Source organism: Diachasma alloeum, unplaced genomic scaffold (genome assembly GCF_001412515.2).
Source record: "Diachasma alloeum isolate Michigan unplaced genomic scaffold, Dall2.0 Dall_scaffold_00206, whole genome shotgun sequence".
Taxonomy (NCBI): domain Eukaryota; kingdom Metazoa; phylum Arthropoda; class Insecta; order Hymenoptera; family Braconidae; genus Diachasma; species Diachasma alloeum.
Genome location: NW_021680371.1, coordinates 1672091 through 1692681, shown reverse-complemented (window position 1 = coordinate 1692681; position 20591 = coordinate 1672091). Strand labels below are relative to the sequence as shown.

At 35.1% G+C, this 20591-nt stretch overlaps 3 protein-coding genes across 5 annotated transcripts in view; 1 reads left to right on the top strand and 2 right to left on the bottom strand.

The window, feature by feature from the left end:
• LOC107036191 (katanin p80 WD40 repeat-containing subunit B1) overlaps positions 1–1575 on the bottom strand; it is a 30185-nt gene extending 28610 nt beyond the window's left edge. For both annotated transcript variants that reach the window (XM_015253969.2, XM_029125955.1), the window contains exons 1-2: positions 1093–1575; positions 520–995 (exon numbers count right to left, since the gene is read on the bottom strand). In XM_015253969.2, coding sequence (XP_015109455.1) covers positions 520–995; positions 1093–1126 — 510 coding nt within the window. In that variant the 5' untranslated portion in view covers positions 1127–1575. The remainder of the gene's footprint in view (positions 1–519; positions 996–1092) is intronic.
• Positions 610–5865, top strand: LOC107036193 (UPF0598 protein CG30010). Of its 2 annotated transcripts, none has more exons than XM_015253973.2 (4): positions 610–730; positions 2676–2724; positions 2975–3180; positions 5267–5865. In XM_015253973.2, exons 1-4 carry the CDS (start codon positions 713–715, stop codon positions 5516–5518), a joined length of 525 nt encoding a protein of 174 aa, XP_015109459.1. In that variant the 5' UTR covers positions 610–712; the 3' UTR covers positions 5519–5865. The 2 variants fall into 2 exon arrangements, with proteins under 2 accessions (XP_015109459.1, XP_015109458.1); XM_015253972.2 differs by lacking the exon at positions 610–730 and adding an exon at positions 1612–2036.
• On the bottom strand, positions 5514–10975 carry LOC107036192 (angio-associated migratory cell protein). The gene is made up of 6 exons (XM_015253970.1): positions 10884–10975; positions 10558–10735; positions 9609–9865; positions 8516–8660; positions 6980–7544; positions 5514–5711 (listed from the first exon to the last, which is right to left on the bottom strand). The coding sequence occupies exons 1-6, from the start codon at positions 10887–10889 to the stop codon at positions 5642–5644; spliced, it is 1221 nt and encodes a 406-aa protein (XP_015109456.1). The 5' UTR covers positions 10890–10975; the 3' UTR covers positions 5514–5641.
• Between the last annotated feature and the right edge of the window lie 9616 nt (positions 10976–20591).

The window sequence follows — 20591 nt, the reverse complement described above, 5'->3', positions numbered from 1 at the left end:
TCTGATGTCGAAGTTGACCGGTTCTATCTCATTTTCATATTTTATTGAGAGAGTGGGGCCGAAAGAACACTTTTAACTTCTTTGATAATGTTCATAACTCAAAAACATCTCTACCACTTCCTTTCTTCAGATCAAAATACCCAAAAATCCTCAAAAAACTGCACACATTCTTCGTAAATAGTAGAATAAATATCTGAAAACCTAATGACTCTGAACACTAACCGAGAAAACAAAATAAGAATATTAAGATTAAGAGAATAAATAACACAGAATAAATCCTGGTGATTCACTCACTTTAAACAATAAAACTAAAGAATAAAAAACTCCAAACAAATTTATGAATTGAGCTCAGTCCATCCTAACTCCGAAGATAAAGAATCGTCTTTTCTACTCAAAAGAATCACCCCATTGAATTGAAACCTGAGTGCGTCATGCCACGAAAAAGCCAAAAGACCTGCTGCATAAATTTCTTAGAAACCCTTGAAGAGGTCTTAATCACTGCTAAAACATGATAATTACCTTAATCATCCCCTCCTCCCCAGCACTGGCGATCCACTGTCCATCAGGACTGAACTTCAAGCAGTTGACAGTCTCGTTGTGCCCCTTGTACGTAAAAATACAGCCCTTCCTCCTAATATCCCAGAGTTTAATCCCAGTATCGAGGCTCCCAGAGGTCAACAGCTCTCCATAGGGATGAAAATCGACACACCTGATGCCAGCCTTGTGCCCAGTGAGTGTCCTAGCCAACTTGGCATGCTCCAAGTCCCAAATCTTGAGTGCACCAGTCTGAGATCCAGCGCAAACAAGATCCTCAGTCTGGCTGAACCTCACACACTCGATTGGTGTCGTATGGCCACTGAGACTCATGATACATTTTTCTTTTCCAACAGCCCATAGATTAACCTTCTTGTCATCACCACCAGTCACCATAACACGTCCTGACTTGTGACCCAGGGCCAGGCAGTTGACATTAGACGTGTGAGCAGCAAGTTCCTCTGAAAATTTCCCAAAACAGTCGATCAATTAAAAATAAATAATCTGTAAACTGTTTAGCTCTGTTATTTGGCTTTAAAAAGGACTCTATTGACTTACGGAGCTTCCAGGATCTCTTCGTAGACGAAGCCATGATCTCAATCCTGCTGTGAAGCACAAAATTTATCCGCACAATTCGAAAATTCAAATATTTAAATTTTTGAAATCGAACTAAACTCCATTTCCCTCGATGAATTTGCACTCAACATCTTCCACACCTGATTTATCCTCACTCCTTCGGTGTTTAGAATATCTATTAGTGACGTAGAATAACCGTGAAAAGTGGAGTCATGGCACACACGAGGACGAGTCCTTCACGTACGGTTTTTAGCGATTGATGAAAAAAAAACTCGTTACCACTTCTTCTCGGTAAAACTTCTCTCCCCCATTTACTCAGTTGCATCTCATTTTTTTTCTTATTATTATTGAATCTTCACGTCCTATGTCCATCTGTGGGTAGCGACCGAAGTCGTGTGCAAGTTGGTGTGACGTTGAGGGAAAAATATCGCAGTTTTTAACCTCAACAATCGATTCAGGTTAGGTGGCGCTGTTCACGACAATGAAAAAAAAGAGTGAGAAAATGAGTTGAAAAAAAACATTTGTTCGAATGTCGGGTGACGCAAAATCACCTCTTACCGAATAAAGACTGAATTTGTCGTCATATAAACAACGATTAACAGATCTTAATTGGAATTACGGACGTCCCGTTAAGGATAAACTACGCAGGGGAATTTGCAACTGCGGTTTAGTTCGTCGCTTGAGGATTTTTTCGAAATAAAACACTGATTTGATCAAAATCAGCTGATGGGAGGCTGAACTGTTGAACTTTCAGTTTTGTCGGTAGGCGGTGAAATAGGCGCGGGTGGCTTTGATCACATATAATGTTTCGTAATTTTTCGCGTTTTCGAGGTTTCGGAGTCAGGAATTATGTCAGTTATGTTCAGGGACAGTCGCCGAAGCACGGGATTCGAGAGTATTTTTATTATGTTGATCATCAGGGAATGGTACATTCATTTTTTCTATTTGTTTCATGTCGCGACCATAATTTTTGCTTCCAAATGGAAGCTTTGGAATGGCTCAAATTTAAGTTCTCGATTTTTTGTGCTAGATCGACTCGTTACGCTCCAAAAAGTCCGATAATACCATTTTTGGACGAATAGCATTTAAAGGAAATCATATGTACAAATATTTTTCAACTGCGAACGAGTTAGTACATTACTCAAAAACATTTCAGTAGCGAAGCGGTAAACCGGGTCAAGTCGATTTTAACTATTGGCCAGTTTTTGACGAATATCTCGGAATCTAAAAGAGATACAAAAATTTCTCTCATGACCTTTCTTATAACCCCCAGTTGACTCTACAAAAAAGGTGATGAGCAAAATTGCGCTATCTCTCTTAGATTCCGAGATATTCATCAAAAAGTGGCCAAAAGTCAAAATCGACTTGACCCGGTTTACCGATTCGCTACTGATTTATACACCTGTAGATTCGCCTAAGACAAATCTTCTGCTGTCGAATCTTTCGCTAGTTTCCACTTCATACTCTCCCTCTCTATTTTCATTAGTCACGACCAATCGCCCCGTTCAATTAGTACTATTTAAATCGAGAAAATTTTAATTATTTTTACCTCTTTGCACTTTCAGCTATTCCTCGATGATGCTAGGATGAAAAACTTTACATCCTGTTTCAAAGGTACCTATTGTCACGCATAAAAAGTAGTTGCTTGGTGCATCAATTAACCAGTTGTCAATCAGAAGAAATACCGGTCGAGCAAAACGACGAGAAAAAAAACACTCATTTACATCATTCTAAAACGAACTTTACACTGCACATTCATTTTTCCTCCTGGACTTCACTCATCCAACGTGTGTTTGGAAATAACTCGTTGAATTATCATATTACGAGGCGTATGTTCCATACGATTTTCATTGATTAATTCCAGAGAAAAAGTTCCTGGCATTTTTCTTCAGACGACTGAAGCGAAACGATACCGATCGATATACTGAGGACTTTCCATACCTGTCGCTGTGTGGAAGGGAAAGGAATTTCGTACGCTGCGATGATTTGCCCATAGTCTTCACCCACGTGTTACAGAGTCCAGAACACCTGGATTTATTTAGCTATGCTCATGCTGGCGATTTACTTGTCGTAAGTGTCTTATCGAAAAATTGCAAAATCCCTTTCGAAAGTAAAAAAATACATTTTTCAATTCCGCAATGACTTTTCTTCCTATTCCCGAGCCATTAATTCCACATATTTTTCAGTGTTTATTCTTATTGAATGTTTTGGTATGTGAGTAAGCTGTGACTCCACTCCAATCATTCAGAAGTCTTCAGTTCAATGGTGAAGTGATAAAACTGGATGAGTCAATTAATCAGTTTTTTATTCTTTGCTCGATATCTGAGGATTGAAGAGAGAGTGAAGTATTTTTGTAACTCGTATTCTACTTTTGAATGAAGATCCTTGTGGACACACGGAAAAATTCAATAGGAAAACCTATCGAATTCGTTAGAAAATTCTATTGAATTTCTATTAAACTTTCTATTAGTTTTTGGCTGATTCTATTGACATGTTCAGTAGAAAACGTTCAATAGAAAAAGTCAACAGAATTCTATTTTTCTATATAACTTATTCTTTTCATATATTTTCTATAGAATTTGCTCGACTCGAATTTTTTAAGTTTTTTTCATTCTATTTTTCTTTTCTTCTCATCAGGAAAATCAAACGAAAAAACTTTGAGCCGTGGAAATTCTATAGAAAATATCTCAATAGAATAAGTTATATAGAAAAATTGAATTCTATTGAATTTTTCTACTGAATATTTCAATAGAATCGGCCAAAAACTAATAGAACAGTCCAATAGAAATTCAATAGAATTTTCTAACGAATTCGATAGGTTTTTCTATTAAATTTTTTCGTCCGTATAANCCATTCCCCTGTCTCTTTTAGATTCAGAGACATTGAGGAAAATATGAGGTGATTTGAAAATATCCAAGTCACAATTTGCTCTATTACAGCAACATATGATAATTTGTGGATAACAAAATTTTCATCAATTTTTTGAAAAAAAAATGAAACAGAATCTTTCTAAGTCAGAAAATATTCATGTAACATAAAACAAATAATAATTTAAAAAGTTATGGAGAAAATGCAATCGCCATATGTGAAAACTTCGAGTCTGCCTTGTTTCAGAATTTTCTTTGCATTCACATTCCGCTATAATATTGTTATATTTATTAAAGTAATCACTCGAGAGAAATCGTAGAGACGTATTTTTCAGTTCTTCAGAATCGAAGATAAAAAAAAGAGTAAATCCGTCCTGAAGAAATCTCTCAACATTAGAATCACAATCATCAGTCTTTTATTTTACAAAAGAGGGGAAGAGGATAAATTAAACCATTCGATTTCGTAACAATATTCTTGAAAAAATCCAAGGCGAAATGTCCTGCTTTTGATTTTTAATACCTTAAGGATATCCAAGTATCTTTTAATTTGGTACAGACCACCCTATAGATTCAACCATTTTCAATGATCAAATTAGTCAATTAAATTGCGTGAGAAAAATTTCAAAAAAATAATGAACATTCAAATGATATTTTGCACAGGATTATCATTTTTTTAAACATTCATTATTTATAAATTAAGACTTTAAATTGTGTAAACTTTTGGAAACTTTATTTTCTTTAGGCATGAAATCAATTTTTGGTAAAATTCTGAATATGAATAAATTTGTTACGATTCAGAACAAATGATTTGTCCGGTGGAAAATTGATTTATAAATTATTTATAAAAAATGCTTGTAATTGTCAAAAATTGCATGTTTAAATTATGTCATAAAGCTTCCTCCAAAAGTAAATTTTCATTTTTTTGTCAGATTTTTAAAATGTTTTCTAACGGTTCAATATCGAGATTCAAATTCAGACCTGCAAAAATTTTAAATAATATAAAATCATTGTGAAATGTCCGGAAACTTAGGGTCAAACGGGGCGCAAATTAAAGCTCTTATGTTTGACTACAAAATTAGAAAAGCATTTCATTCGAGAAAAATTTCCAAAATACTTGAATATTCGTAAAGTCCGCAGAGTAAAATTCCACGAATTTCGTGACAATGTCAGTCTTTTTTTTCTAATTTTTTAGAGACTAAATTCCTCAGACTCGTATGGTTCATTCACCCAATGTTTCATCTCAAAAAAATTAGTGATCATCTCTTCAATTGAGTATTCCTGTCTTTCAGGTACCTTTCCAACCGGATAAGATCTTTATGAGCACAAATTCCGGTCGAGTTTATCACCCAGCTCCAGAGGCAACAGGTGGTATTGGCCTAGTTCGCTCCAAACTTGCCATTGAATTCAGCAGCTCTTTCGAATTCCTAAAGGGAGAAGAAAGTGATCCAACGCACTTCACGTGGAAGGGAACACGATACACCCTGGATACCGCATGGTATCGGGATAAAATATCAAGAGGAGAACGCACGTCGCAGCTTTAATAAAAACAAATAGATTTTAATTGTATATAGTCAATGGGGGATACAATATATTCTTTGATATATTTTTGTAACAGAATGTTGTTTTTTGAATTTGAGCTATTGAGACCTTCACGATCGTCCAAGTTAATATTCGGAGATATCAAATATCCGTGCAGTTGAGTCATCTGAAGTCGTCAAAATTCTGCATCCATCCCTGGAACAAAAAAACAAGTTTTAGTTTTTTTCGAATGAGTTTCGACATGGAATTTTCTGAATAAAAAGATGATGAATTGTATACGTCGGGTAAAATCTATTTTTTTTTGAGAATTTTTTTGAGTTCAATAAAACAATAAAATTCGCTAATGAAAGTGGGCGATGATCAAATATATCTCAAGGGAAATGACAGAAACTTGAAAATTGTAAAGAAAAAATTTACATCAAAAACCCTCATTACCCTTATTCTGACCTTCATGACCCTTATTTTGACCTCTGTGACCCTTAATTTGACCCTCGGGACCGTCATTCTGACCTTTGTGGCCCTTAATTTGACCCTTACGACCCTTATTCTGACCCTCGTGACCCTCAATTTTGAGTACCAAATTTTTACCACCAAAAGTCGATTTGGATTTTTATAATATAGAGAGACATATATTCCCGATGAATCGTTTGACGTTTTCTCTAACCTCTTTCTCAAACCTCCGTTTTCAACTTTGTTTGGTCGAATTTCTCTAAAAATATTCACTAGAAGGGACGAAAAATAGCATGTGCGCCTCTGGAGGTCAAAAGCCCATCCTGACCCGCGTGTTATTTTTGTCCGAGGCGAAGCCGACGGCCTCCTTTCTTCCCTCGGTACACAACGTACTATTTTACTGAGGATCAATTGAGCTACAAGATCTTCCAATATTTTCCGGCAAAATTAATCGTTCACGAGATGAATACCCAATTAAAAAATATAAACCTTGATGTAGAGGGTAAAATGGATACGTTTGACTTTCTTTAATGTTAATGATGGGTTGAAATGTTGATGAAATAGAATAATTTTGTTTTTCAATGCAAAGAACAATTCAGTAGCGAAACGGTAAACCGAGTTAAGTCGATTTTGACCGTTGAGCAATTTTTACGAATATCTCGGAATCGAAAAGAGATAGAATAATTTTTGTCATGACCTTTTTTGTAGAGCCAATTGAGGATTACAAAAAAGGTCATGAGAACAAATTTGCTATCTCTCTTAGATTCCGAGATATCCACCAAAAATTCCGCCAAAAGTTAAAATCGACTTAAATCGGTTTACCGCTTCGCTATTAAATTCTTTCTCTTCGGGATGAGCCTAAACTGAGCTCAATTGATAAATTTGTTTCTGAGTTATGAATAATTTTTAAAAAAGTCTTGAGTGTTCATTTTACCCCACCCTCCCCTAACATGTTTTAGCCTTTTTTAACTCAATAATTTTCCACACTGAACAGCTGAAAAATAAATACTAACCCAGAGATGAAAACATCTAGAATATCCTGGCCATGGCCACTAAAAGACTTCACAAGCTGAGCAGTTCTGGCGTCGTAGCACCTCAGAACTCCATCCAATCCAGCAGAAAAAAGAATGGGGCTCGTTCCTTTCCACACGAGTTTGCTGACTCCACCCTCTTGCGTGATCTTGTGCCTAACCATCTGCTTTGAGACATCCCAAATAAATATTTCTCCACTCAAAGTTCCGGTTGCAGCGAAATGGAGCTCAGGATCCCTGCAGAACGCCACAGCTTCGATCCAATCCTCCGTTTTTGATACTTCACTCGTGCCCTCTTCCGCACTGGCTTGTTTGTTCTCCTGGAGATGTTGGAGGACTCCGACTACTTTTCCAGTGGCTACTGTACTGAGAACGGTTTTCCCATCGGTGGCAGCAGATACTATCAATTTACTGTCGAACTGACAGTCTAGGTCGGTGATGGGAGCTGAGTGGGCAATATTAGGGAGGATTGTTGTGTGAATTGTGCCTTCTTTTAGGTCCATCACTCTGATGGCACCGTCTTCGTATCCTGCGACGAGTCTCTGGCCTGATAGAAACAAATGTTAGATGTTTAGGAAAACTAATGCATTTTTTGCTTCCGAATGGAAGCCTTGTAATCGATGATTTTTACGATCTCGTAATTTTGCTTGGAAATGATGTAGAATGTCATGAAACGTGAAAATATGATGTTTTTAGAAAATGTATGTATGTATGTCAGAATCTGTATGCCGATTTTTTGAAAATTTGTTATGAATCCCCCCGAAAAAAAGGACTAAAATTTGAGCTAACAATCTGAAATTTTGTCGGATAATTGGTATTACTTTGGAGCATTTTCGTCTCTATATGACTTAAAAATTCATAACAACAATTTATAGTATTTTGTATTTGATGAAATGTCATAGCTATGACAGAGGTAGAAGTTAAAATTTGGTAAAATTGCAGCTCTTATGACATTACAGGATTAAATTGTATAGCTCTGACTGAATCAGAGGTCGGTGTGGTTTATTACCAATATGAATAGCTTTTTGAGTAGTTACCATCTGCGAAATTGTACGGATCCATTCGGAAGCTTATTACCAATGGAATAGGTAGAAAAAAAAGTAAATGTCACATGGCTTCTGCCAAAAAGGCTTACAACCCTGCTTGTTTCATATCGGAATCGACAATTTAGGAGATAAAGGCTAGAAGAGTCTAGAATATTCTGAAATATTGTCGGAGCACCTAGAGAGTGCATCAATGATGAAAAGGTCTCGTAGGTAAGCTCTCAAATCAATTGAGAAGTTTTTATAAATTTTTACGGTAATTTTACAATAAGCGTTTCCTTTTTTTATTTAGCGTTAGCTTCTGAGTTAATTAAGTCAAGCTCGTTTTTCACGCATTAGAATGGGAAGAAGTTCATTGGATTCCAATTGTTTAATCGGGAGACATTTCAAATTCGAATAGGTTTATGCGGACATTTATGTGGGCATTTTATCAAACAATTGTAATTGTAATTGTGGAAAAAGTCGCGTCACTCACCATCTGCACATACTGCCGCTGTCTCAGTCTTCTGCCCATTGCCTTGGAATATTTTACACTCGCCAGTGGGGATTCTCCACATGTATATTTCACCTGCTACACTACCAGCGAATAAAACATTCGCTTGTTTATGCCACCTTAACCACTGGAAGAACAGAAACGATTAATTTCATTGAGACCGAATGAGTGGAAATAATTTGCTAAAATACGCTATTGAATCATCTGTAATGAATACATTTCATAAAAGGGTTATGGATTCGAAATCATTTTTAATTGAAGAAAACAAAACAAAAACCAAAATTAAAATATAACCAACCGAAAAAATATATAAACAAATTTTTGGTGCAGAGTAAATATTCTGAAGTTGTAAAACATAATAAATAAAACTATAAACACGTAATAAATCTCATAGCCCGTTGATTGTTGAATCATCTTCCTTCATGTTCCTAATAAGGAATTCAGGAGAAAATGATAGAAGACAGTATAAGTTGAAAATTTATCACGCTGGAGAAATTGTTTAATAGTTTTTTCTTTCCGCCCCCTCTCCTCAAAATATCATTCCCAAAACAGTAAAATAAGAAACGAAAAATTTGAATTGAAGTATTTCTGCCACTTCACACTATAAATAGAATAATGAAATTTTAGAAGATCGACAATTTGACTTGAAGGGAAGAAAAATCATGGAATTTCAAATTTTACTATAAATCCATGGGATCCCAAATTTTTTTAGCAGATTTACTTTAATTATCGATCTAAACATGAATTTTCAATTGACTATCCAAGATTTCTTTCAATTTTCGTAAAATAACGGAACTGAATTTGATTTTTTCCATTCATTTTTTCATTAAATTGTCGATTATTCAATGACAAAATTCCTTCAAATTTTTGGAAAGCTGAGATGGCTAAGAATTTCCAAGAAATGTATCGGAAATTTCAGCCAAAAAGTTATAACATTGCCCAATAGGAATATTGAAATTAAAAAATTACAAAAATATTGAAATTCAGAAATTTTCTCCACAGTGTTCTGGTAGTTTTATATTTACTATCTACTCGATTGAATGAATTTTTACAGGAATATTGACAGAATGCTTACAGCTGCATCACCAATTTCAAAATCCCACGCGACAGTTTTATCACTCATCCTCCAAACTTGAATAACTCCACTCATGTCTCCAGTGGCTAAATAAGTGTCGTCTTTATTGAACTCTGCGAAAATTATGCTGTCTTTGTGCCCCGTGCATTCGTGGATCACCTCCCCAGAGGTTGTGTCCCAGACGTAGGCCATGTCGTCTTCTCCACCTGTGGCTGCCAATTTTCCATCTCTAGTCAAGGATCCGCAGAATACAGATTCTTAAAAACGAAATAAATCATTAATAAAGTAAAGTCTGGATTACCTCTCTCTCTTTTTACTAAGTGGTAAAAAATGGGGATGTCCACGTGAAAAGGGTTCACTTTCTCGATATAGAGTTTTTTTTACTATATTTTGTTTTGTTTTACAGGTTCCGAGCAGAAAAAAACAAGTTTTTCTATTGAATTTTTCCATACGTTAGGGAATGCTGAAGGAATTTCGTAACGAGTCCTAAATAAAAATGCTGAATTAAAAGGAACAAAACTGTTGACATTCTCTTCATGATAAAATAAAATACCAAAAATCTAACGAAACTTCTAACATGATTTTTGTAAACGCTCAATAGAATTCCAGTGAAGATTTAATAGAATTTTCCATTAATACGCTGTTTTCCGTTAAATTTTGTTATATGTGCATGCTTTCATTCCGAACTACAAAATGGTCCACAGAAAAATGTTCCCATCTCTTTTAAACTCAAAAATATTTATCGAGAACTCGTCTTGAAGATGACTTGACTCATCTCGTTGCAGCACCTCATTAATAATTTCAAGATTTCTCCAAATGAAAAAAAATATATCAGGGGTCAATTCCACAGATTAACTAAAGATTAACTAAGTGTATGAAATTAACCAAGGGATAGAGATATTGTTTTCGTGTAAGTAACACTAAGTGCAATATTAGTTTAGAAGTTTACTTTGATGATTGTTGAAAACAGCGATGGAATCGTCCACTTCCGGATCTTCGTCTTCCATGGGCTCCCCATTCTCCAGTTCGTCAATCACTTCATCCACGTCCCCCACGTAGACCATGTCCTCCTCGTCGAGCTCTTCTTCAAGACCCGGGGACATCGGAGGAGTGTCTGTGTTGTGCATCTGCAACAATTGACAGGTTAATTAGTTCCAAGAACGTTCAGCTCCACTCGTTTCGGAGCAGAGTCTCTTTCACTCAAGTTTTCAATATCCACAGTACGTAGAACAACGATGCAGTGGTTATTATTGGGTTTGAATTTGATGGAAATACCTTCATATGGACGTAAATAAATATTTGAAAACACTGGATTTTTGGAGTAAGGAGCAACCACCACGTGAGAATGAGCTCAGTTGATTAGGCGTTTTTACGGGTTTACAACGCCACCTCGATCGGCTGAGGTGTTCCATCGATAAAACAGGACACCCCTGGATTTCAATTTTGATGAAAGAATAGGGAAGACTTGTTTTAAATTTCTTAATTAATTAATTTGTACTATTTTATTATTAATTGATTAATTTATATTATTTCATTTCATTTTCTTTCCATTTCCGTCTTTACAATTACACTAATCTAATTTCATTCATTCTTATTCTTATTATATACCTATATTTTTTTCCTTAATTCACAAGGTACAACATTGAATGAAGAGGAATTATGTTAAAGATCAATCAAGTCTTTTTTGTGATTAAAACAAACACAAAACAAAAGTCATTCGAAATCTCATTCGAGTAATAGAAATACCTAGCAAATTCGTTAAAAAATTCTATTGAATTTCTATTGAACTGTTTTATTAATTTTTGGCCGATTCTATTGAAATGTTCAATAGAAAATATTCAGTAGAAAAAGTCAACAGAATTCAATTTTTCTATATAACTTATGCTATTGAGATATTTTCTATAGAATTTCCTCGTCTCAAATTTTCTAAGTTTTTTCGTTTGATTTTCTTGATGAGAAGAAAAGGAAAATGGAATGAAAAAAAAATTAGAAAATTTGGGTCGAGCAAATTCTATAGAAAATATATGAAAAGAATAAGTTATATAGAAAAATCTAATTCTGTTGACTTTTTCTATAGAATGTTTTCTATTGAACACGTCAATAGAATCAGCCAAAAACTAATAGAAAGTTAATGGAAATTCAATAGAATTTCTAACGAATTCGATAGGTTTTTCTATTAAATTTTTTCGTGCGTATTATTATGAAAATGAAATGAAAAAGGAATCAGAAAAGGATAATCGGCTAGAAAAAAGTTTTTTTTTCTTTTTTCTTCAAATATTAGAGGAATACCAATCGAAATTAAAGAATGTGAAAATTAAAGGATTACAATGCTTCCATTTGGAAGCAAAAACAGAAAATTTGAGCCGAGGGAATTCTATAGAAAATATTTTAATAGAATAAGTTTTATAGAAAAATATAGAATTCTGATTTTTTCTCTAGCATATTTTCTATTGAATATTCCAATAGAATCAGCCAAAAACTAATAGAAAATTCGATAGAAATTCAATGGAATTGTCCTACATTTCGTACAGTAAATTTGTCACGATTTTGTAGGTAATTTTGTTCCAGCTTTTCTCTCCGCGTTGCGATATTAAAATATTAAGAAAAAATCTAATAATTGATGATCACTGCAGATGTCGAAATCTCTCGGTTTATTATTCAGATAATATCATTTTTATGTTCCCTCATTTAATAATCCGACCGCGATGACGCTATCATAATAAAGAAAGGTCAGAGGCGAACCTTTACAAAACTATGATTGAACTACGTGAATATGTGGAGGTATATTTTTCGAACCAACAGAATGTGAAGTGTTTATTACCAAAGAAAAAAACGATCGAGGGTGTCACTTGATTAACAATGGATAGAGTTAATCGCAAGTGGTACAAGGACATCAGAACTCACTGAGATCACTTACGTACATGGGAAGGATGCTGAGGCTCTTCCAGTAATCACTCGCACATTTATCGTTGACATAAAAGTAATGGGTTCGGAGCAAGTGGAAATACTAATGCTTGACAATAAGAGAAAGCTGAAGTGAACCAGTTCGAATCTTCAAGGTGTGCCGATGTTACAATAGGATGAAACTTTGCTACACTTTTCTCCGAAATTACAAGGAGAAAAACAATTTCACGAAATTCAGAATGTAGTTTCATGTTTAAGAACAACCGACCATTGAAGTAGAGAAACACGTTTTGTAGAATCTGACGATTTTCACATTGAAGATTGCGATGAAAGTGACAACTGTAATTTATTTGCAGTATGGAATGTTTGATAATTTTTTAAAATCTGCAATACAGTGTTTGAAAATGACTACTGAATTTAGAGTTAAAAATATTGAAATATTTTACGGCTACTATCGTCAAGTTTTTCAGGAAACTCGTGCTTCGCACTTGTGATTTTTTACGCTGAAATACTTGTTTCCTTCGTTTGTTTGCAACGAATCTATCGGAAATTCCGTGACAATTCTGAAGCTCTTGTGGTATTATCCACGAGAATTCCCCAGAATTTTGATAGAATGCCAACAGAATTTCTAGAGAATTCCAATAGAATTTTTTAGCGAATGCGTAAGGTTTTTCTATTGAATTTTTTTATACGTGGTGGGAATATTTGATGGGGTGGACCAGATTCACTTGACGGAAATTAACCAACTTGATAGGAGAACTTTGAATTTCATAAATTTTAGTCTACTATAGAGACGCAAAAAATTTATGAAATTCAAAATTCGGTTATTGATGATCTATTGCGAATAAAGTAAAGCGGATGATTAACTTTATACTTCCGCGTGTAACGAACATTTAAAAAAAGCTAAAATGTATGAAAACTAAGGCGGAAGGAGTATTTTAAATGTAAAAACAAGAAAAGATGAAATTTTTCCTGATAAAATATTGAATGGACCCCAAGGCCCACTGAAGACTTTTAAATTTCACCGACGTATCCGTTTAAGGGATCATTCTGGTTTAGACACTTAAAAAAAAGGACAATTAAATAAATTTATTTAGGCTTTTATTTATAGAAATAGTAATAATTTATTAAATAAGTCCAGTAAATATTAATACGCGCAACTCAAAGAAAACAATGTAATCGCTCAGATAGCCAGTATGCAAATGAGATAGATCGATAGGCCACGAGGTGGCTGGTAGAAAAATCCAGAGGTGTGAACGTGACCCAATTAAAATGGGGACGTTCACATGACACCTGTCCATCAAGTGGCGCCTGAGGTGCCAAAGATCAAAAGTCATCGGTCACCTGAGGCGAGAGAGCAGATCAGCTGTGAGTAGGCCATGCGTGCATGCGAGGGGACGAGCATTAATCCAGTATGCTCCAAACTCGAACACAGAAATTGAAAATAAAATATGGAGATACAACAAAGCAATTGCCAATTTGGAAGACTACAACAAACACAGAGAAAACAAAAAAAAATACTGGTGGTTACAAAACCAATAAAGATATTGGGAGGAAATAATTTATCCCTTGTAAATAATGTATATATGTAAATAAATCGACTGTTTAATTATTAAGTTTAGGATAGGGTGCCCACAAGCACAAAATAGATTTAGAGTAGTTTTTAGTAGTTTTTGAAGCCTTTCCCCTCCAGAAACATGAATAGCAACATATTGATTATGGTATACACTAATAAATAAGAATAATAGCATCACCAGTCATACCGATAGAGATCACAGCAAAGCACGTCGTTGAACGACTTTTTCGTATAAATTCGCTCTAGATAAGTAATCTTTTGTTTATTGGAGAAATGTTAAATCCACCAGTGTTCTTGTATTTGACGACTATGACACTAAACACCTTAAAAAAAAGAGGGGACGAGCATTAAAATAGAAATAACGAACTATTATGGAAAATTTTTCTAGGATGTTACTTACCTCTATAAAAATGGCTTTACATAAAATTCTTTACCTTTCTTATATATCAACGCGTAAAATGTGTAAAATGCAATTAATTTCAACTGTCCGACTTCGATGCTGAATTCTTCTCGTATGACGGAGATTTGACGAAATGGAAAGTTGTTCGCGAAGTCATTGAGAAAACAGGAAAATTTTACATAATATTTCAAAGAAAGAGGACAATGTTGTGCCCCTCCACTTCCCAAAATACGACAAAAATGCATTTCACAAAATCTAAAATGAGTTCTTTTTCTTTTGTCATAAATCTGGGATTGGATGTCCTTATTTCCTTAATGACGCGACCTTCATAACTGAAATTCCCAGACTCCAAAAATTGGGCTCCGAAAACCACAATATTCTCTATTTCTCTGTTCCTGCTGCGACGACGCCGTCCTCATATATTCCCTGGACAAAGCATTAGAAAGAACGTACAATGTTTCATGGCTAAAAGATTCTCTCCTCAAAGACGGAAACTGATGAAGATAAGCTAAATAATGGTGTAAAGAAGTAAAACAGTTATATCCACTCCCACAATATATTTTGCTCACCGATTATAGTTACGCAATAAATCCCACGCGTTTGAGAATGATAGTTGGCTAATCTTTACCAGCAATCTGAATGTATACAAACGTGACAACAATTTTCCCTGGCGCTTCATTCACTCGAAATGCCGTTTACCGTATAAGCCCTCAAGTCTGAATTATTCCATCAATGGAATACTCCATAGCCCACGTTCCTGCGAAATGTATCCCAAGCATTTGCTATTCTCCCAATTTTTTTTCCACTCCACTCGTATGAACAAGTTGAAGAACAATTCCTCCCACGTAACGCCCGCACGATAACGTCACTTATTCCTTTCGACATTAGCCGGGAAATTGTTTCCTTTTTATTTGGAATGACGCTGAATTCTAACGTATGTAATTCCTCAGGAGTTTTTACGAGTTATTGCATAAGCGCAAGAAACCATCGCCACTTGTTGGATGAGACATTTATCAAATAATAAAGTACACTGCATATTTACGCTGGAAATATACTGAACTATCACTGAAGAACAGTTTAAAGCGTTAATTGATGGAAATTTATTAGTGAAATAATGTAAAATTATTACTCTTGTAGCAGAAAATTTATGAATAAAATCGGAGAAACATACTCATTAATACATCATTACCTTTATACATTTAATTCTTAATGTAGTCTTTTCTTAATAGCTGGTCTTCCCTATGAAATCATCGGAATTATTTTGTAATTGTAATTGTCCACAATTTTGTCATTCTTTTAGCGGCGATCAATTCAACTTAGCAGCCACGTTATATTAAGGTGTTTCGTGTGAAAAGTCAAAATAATGAAACAAAATTGGAAAATTCATGGGAGAAATGTCTGAGTATACTGCATCATTGCGAATTTTTGCACATTTTTTTCAGATCTCAGTCTCAAGAAAAAAAATTATGAAATTTGGATGTTTTTGTAACCTCCAACTATAACCTCCGAGGTTACCCCACTCATAGTTGGGAAAATTTCCATGGCACTCAAAAAAATAATGAACTATTGAGGAAAAACTAGTGGGTGATAAATCAAATCTTTCTTGAGAACACGTATAAGTTTCAGATTTTTTTCAGATTTCATAAGAAAGTTATTTGAACAAATGATTCGGAAAATTATGAGTTTCGGGGCAATTACGCCTTCACGCGCAGGCGCGTGATTCGAATGTCAGTGAACATCATGGGAAAGGTATGGGTTGGACCATGGAACTGAGAGAAAGAAAACACTCGACAGGTTTACCAACTCGAGACGCATTTTAATATTATTTCAATAATTAGAGAAACATCTAATAAAAAATATTTGACAACCGCAGGTGATGAGAAAAAATCAATCAATCTGATAAATAAAATTAATACTCAAAAAATGTTCAAATGCAGACTTAAAGAGTTACTTGAAAATTGGAAAATTTCGGACTCAGGGGTTGAATCAGGGCTCGAGAGCAATAAGACTCCCTTTCCGTTTGACCCCCCGGTGATCTACACACGAAACACCTTAAACCGGCATAATTTCAGGATAAGCTTCCGATGAATATCACTGAATCGAAGGGAGATTTTTTATTAAGAATTTTTATGGCGACTTTCTTTTATAAATCTGATGTCGTTCCGCAAAGATTTCAGCTATCAACGTCCAATTATAGTATATTCAGCGAATATAAAATGTAAGTGGAATGGATATATTTCGTTCCACCACTTGAATTTATTCAGCAGATACTCAATTCATTCAATAATGAAGAGTTCAATAACAGTTTAATAATAGAAAAGTATTGTAACGATCACTTTCCGGAAATGAATATTATTTATTATCTCATGATATTGAAAGAGAATATATATAACAGGTGGATGATGGGGAATGAGGTGCTGATTCTCTTGGAATAAATATGGAAGGGGGAAGCTAAGGATCTCCAAGTACTTTGGCGGTTTTTTCTCCAGTGAAATGCTTTTCTACTCTCATACCTGAACGTCAGGGCTGTCATTTGAGCCCAATTTGACCCTAAGATGAAATTTTTTTAATCCTTCCTATTTTGATTAATTATTTAGTAGTTGAAACTAAAACTTTGATTCTTGGTCACGTATGAAAGAACTTAATAGAAAAGCCTAGCGAATTCGCTAGACAATTCTATTGGGTTTTTATTGAACTTTTCTATAGAATTTCCTCGGCTCAAATTTTCAAAGATTTTTTGTTCAATTTTCTTGATGAAAAGAAAAGAAATTAAATTAAAAAAAGTTGGAAAATTTAAGCCGAGGAAATTCGATAGCAAATATCTCAATAGAATAAGTTGTACAAGAAATTCGAATTCTGTTGACTTATCCTACGAAATATTTTTTATTGAACATTTCAACAGAATCGGCCAAAAATTAATAGAAAGTTCAATAGAAATCCAATAGAGTTGTCTAGCGAATTTGTTAGGTTTTTCTATTAAATTTTTTCGTGCGTGATTTTTGAGGAGGGTAGGGTAAAGCGGACCGCTGGGCAAAACGAACCCCTAGGGCAAAACGGACCACTGACAGAAAATTGTTAATTTTTGTGTTCTTTTCATTTCTTCAAATCAGGAACACTGAATGTGTTGAATTAAAAGTGAGTTTCTTGGATCGTAACCGTCACAGGAGGTATTATAGACAACAATTGTCGTTGAACCGCAATTTGATCAGATTCGCTAATCACTTTAACCCACAAATGACTTTGAATTTTTTACAAAATAATGATAATGGTAATTGTTTTACAAAAATTAACAATTTTCTGACAGTGGTCCGTTTTGCCCTATCCTCCCCTAAATGAATATCGTTACTTTACGTTTTTAAAAGTTTAAAATTACCTTAGAATACGCGAAAATCTTATTAATCTCCTGTATTTCTAGCTCGCGAGAATCTGGTACAACTGAGTTCTAAAATTCAGAGACTTTTTATTAAAACTTGGAACCTTTCCTTCTCCGTATATCGAAAGAATTCTTCATAAAATTAAAGTCCTTATTCGTCACCACTGCAACCAGCTTCGGCGGCATTCCTCAACTTCCCTCCCATCATGAAGACATTTCCTCAATCCCTCAGAGAGAACTTCAAGCAAAATTTTGCAAGTGCCCATAAAATGACAGGGACTCCCATTTAATTACCCTTTCAGGGTATTTATACCGCACTCACAATTAAATCCCTCCCGAGAACTTTCTCACTTCATAACAATTCCATGTTTTATAATACATTTTATTATCATAATTATTTCTCCTTGTGGGATGATGATCTGCGGTTGAGAAGAAAGTTCTGAAATGCAAGTCCAATTGAAGGAACGTGAAGCGAATTTTTCTTCCGCAAATGGTCAATACATGTACACTGAGGGCAAAATCGACATATGCACTATCAAAAAAAATGCACTTGTCCTAGTTTACCAATTATAACAGATTACACAGGATTCTTATACGGTCTGACTCATTATGCGGAATTCCTAGGTCCATGTCAAATAAACTTTCGTCAAAAAAACTTTGTCAAAACACCTGGTAACAAGACAAACTTGAAGAAAAAAAAAATTCTAAAACCTAAATTTCAAAAAGCTTGAAGAAAACTTAAACTTTCAACGTATAAATGAAATTGCAAAGGAAAAATTGAAAAAAAGTCCACACTTTTTTGGACCATATTTAGTTACCAGGACACAAAAATTTAAAAATTTAAATTTGAACGATTACAAACTTACTTCCATTCTGAAGCAAAAATGGAAAAACCGAAAGAACCGCAATGCAAAACATCGTATCCAGAATAAACAGCATCGAGTCCTGATTACAAATGATTTGCTACAAATTCATATGTACAAGAAAATAAATGCCACAACTATTCATATCCACAACACAACACTTAAAGCACAACATTCGACCCAATCCCTCTCAAATATTGCAGAGTACCAATATTCTTACAAAACACAAGACAACCGAAAGGTTTCATTGACGGAAGTTTTATTTGACAAAAGTTCAATTAACCAAAAGTTCACTTTTCCAAGTTGAATTCAACCAGGTTTTTTAAAAGAAGTTTTTTTAGAGGTGCTTCAGAATTCTTATTCCAAGCGTTTTATCCTCAAGAGATGAGATATTTAATAGTACAGTTCGTCATTAGGCCGAAAGAGTATATTCCCTACCTAGTGAGGGAAAAAAAAGAAGTCGTGCCCACGTGCAGGATGGTAAGCACGTGGATAAGGGTCATTTATTTAACCTCTCGTGGTCAGAACATTATTTTCCGTCACGGCGTAGGCGCAAAGTCAAATTTTCCTCCCGCGCAGCCCAAATGTGTACTTTGCGCCCGCCGTGGCGGAATAGTATATTTCGGGACGAGTGCCATGGGGTTTTTACTCGCGTGGAGTTGGCGTCCGAAAAAAAACCCATGGCACTAGTCATGAACGATATTTCTCCGTAGTGACTTTCACTTTTTTCAGTTCGGGGAAGGGTCAATACCAACCCCCAGACTGAGAAAAGTGAAGGTCAGTACGGAAAAAAACTTTTCTGGCGAATATGAGTTTGAAACCCGCGGCGACACGGACGAAAAAATTTAATAGAAAAACGTATCGAATTCGTTAGAAAATTCTATTGAATTTCTATTAAACTGTTCTATTAGTTTTTGGCCGATTCTATTAAAATGTTCCATAGAAAATATTCAGTAGAAAAAATCAATAGAATTCAATTTTTCTGTATAACTTATTCTATTGAGATATTTTCTATCAAATTTCCTCCGCTCAAATTTTCTTCTTTTCAAGTTTTTTAGTTTTATTTCCTTGATGAGGAGAAAAGAAAAATAGAATGAAAAAACTTGGAAAATTTGAATCGAGCAAATTCTGTAGAAAATATATGAAAATAATAAATTATATAAAAAAATCGAATTCTGTTGACTTTTTCTATTGAATGTTTTCTGTTAAGCATGTCAATAGAATCAGCCAAAAACTAATAGAATGTTCTAACGAATTCGATAGGTTTTTCTATTACGGGATCGGACGCGCGTGCTACGCACGCGCCTTTTCATCTCCTCGAGATTTTCGAGATATTTCGAGATCGATTTTCTTTCTCCTTTTTACGATAGGAACTTTTTTCGTGCGTGGAAGGCGAGCGGTAGGCGTAAAAAATAGACCAGAAAAAAATAGCTCACACATCCAAAACATGTTAAAACCCATCCAACTTATAAATTTCCCTGCCTTACGGCCGGGATGACAAAAAATAAGTCGTGTGATATGTCGATATTTCTCAGTGGACCCATGTTTACACCGTTGTCTCATGCCTCACGTGATAACGAGAGTTACTGGCTCGCAGGAGTGTCTCGTGACCTCAGCGACTGGTTCAAGGATGCCGGGTGTCAGTGCACGGGGTTACACCGGAGAAGATGCCTTCCTTCCACCAAATAGCCGGTGTATTACGACGAGTTGAGTATAAAATTCTGATGACTCCATGGTTTGATGATAAAATAGCTAAGTGAGAGGTGGGAAAGTCACTGGAGGAAAGGTAAGAGGCAATATACCGGCCAACCCATCCCTCCCCCATGGGTGCGACCAGGCGACCGCCGACTCGAGAAGACACCAGAGA

Excerpts from the sequence above, each read along its gene's own strand:
- LOC107036192 (XM_015253970.1), bottom strand. Across the intron at positions 7,545-8,515 it reads AGCGGCAGTATGTGCAGATG|GCCAGAGACTCGTCGCAGGA; the intron begins GTGAGTGACGCG and ends TGTTTCTATCAG. Across the intron at positions 5,712-6,979 it reads CTAGATGTTTTCATCTCTGG|GGATGGATGCAGAATTTTGA; the intron begins GTTAGTATTTAT and ends TTTTTGTTCCAG.
- LOC107036193 (XM_015253972.2), top strand. The coding sequence starts at position 1,914 with ATGTTTCGTAATTTTTCGCGTTTTCGAGGTTTCGGAGTCAGGAATTAT. Across the intron at positions 2,037-2,675 it reads ATGTTGATCATCAGGGAATG|CTATTCCTCGATGATGCTAG; the intron begins GTACATTCATTT and ends TTGCACTTTCAG. Across the intron at positions 2,725-2,974 it reads CTTTACATCCTGTTTCAAAG|AGAAAAAGTTCCTGGCATTT; the intron begins GTACCTATTGTC and ends GATTAATTCCAG.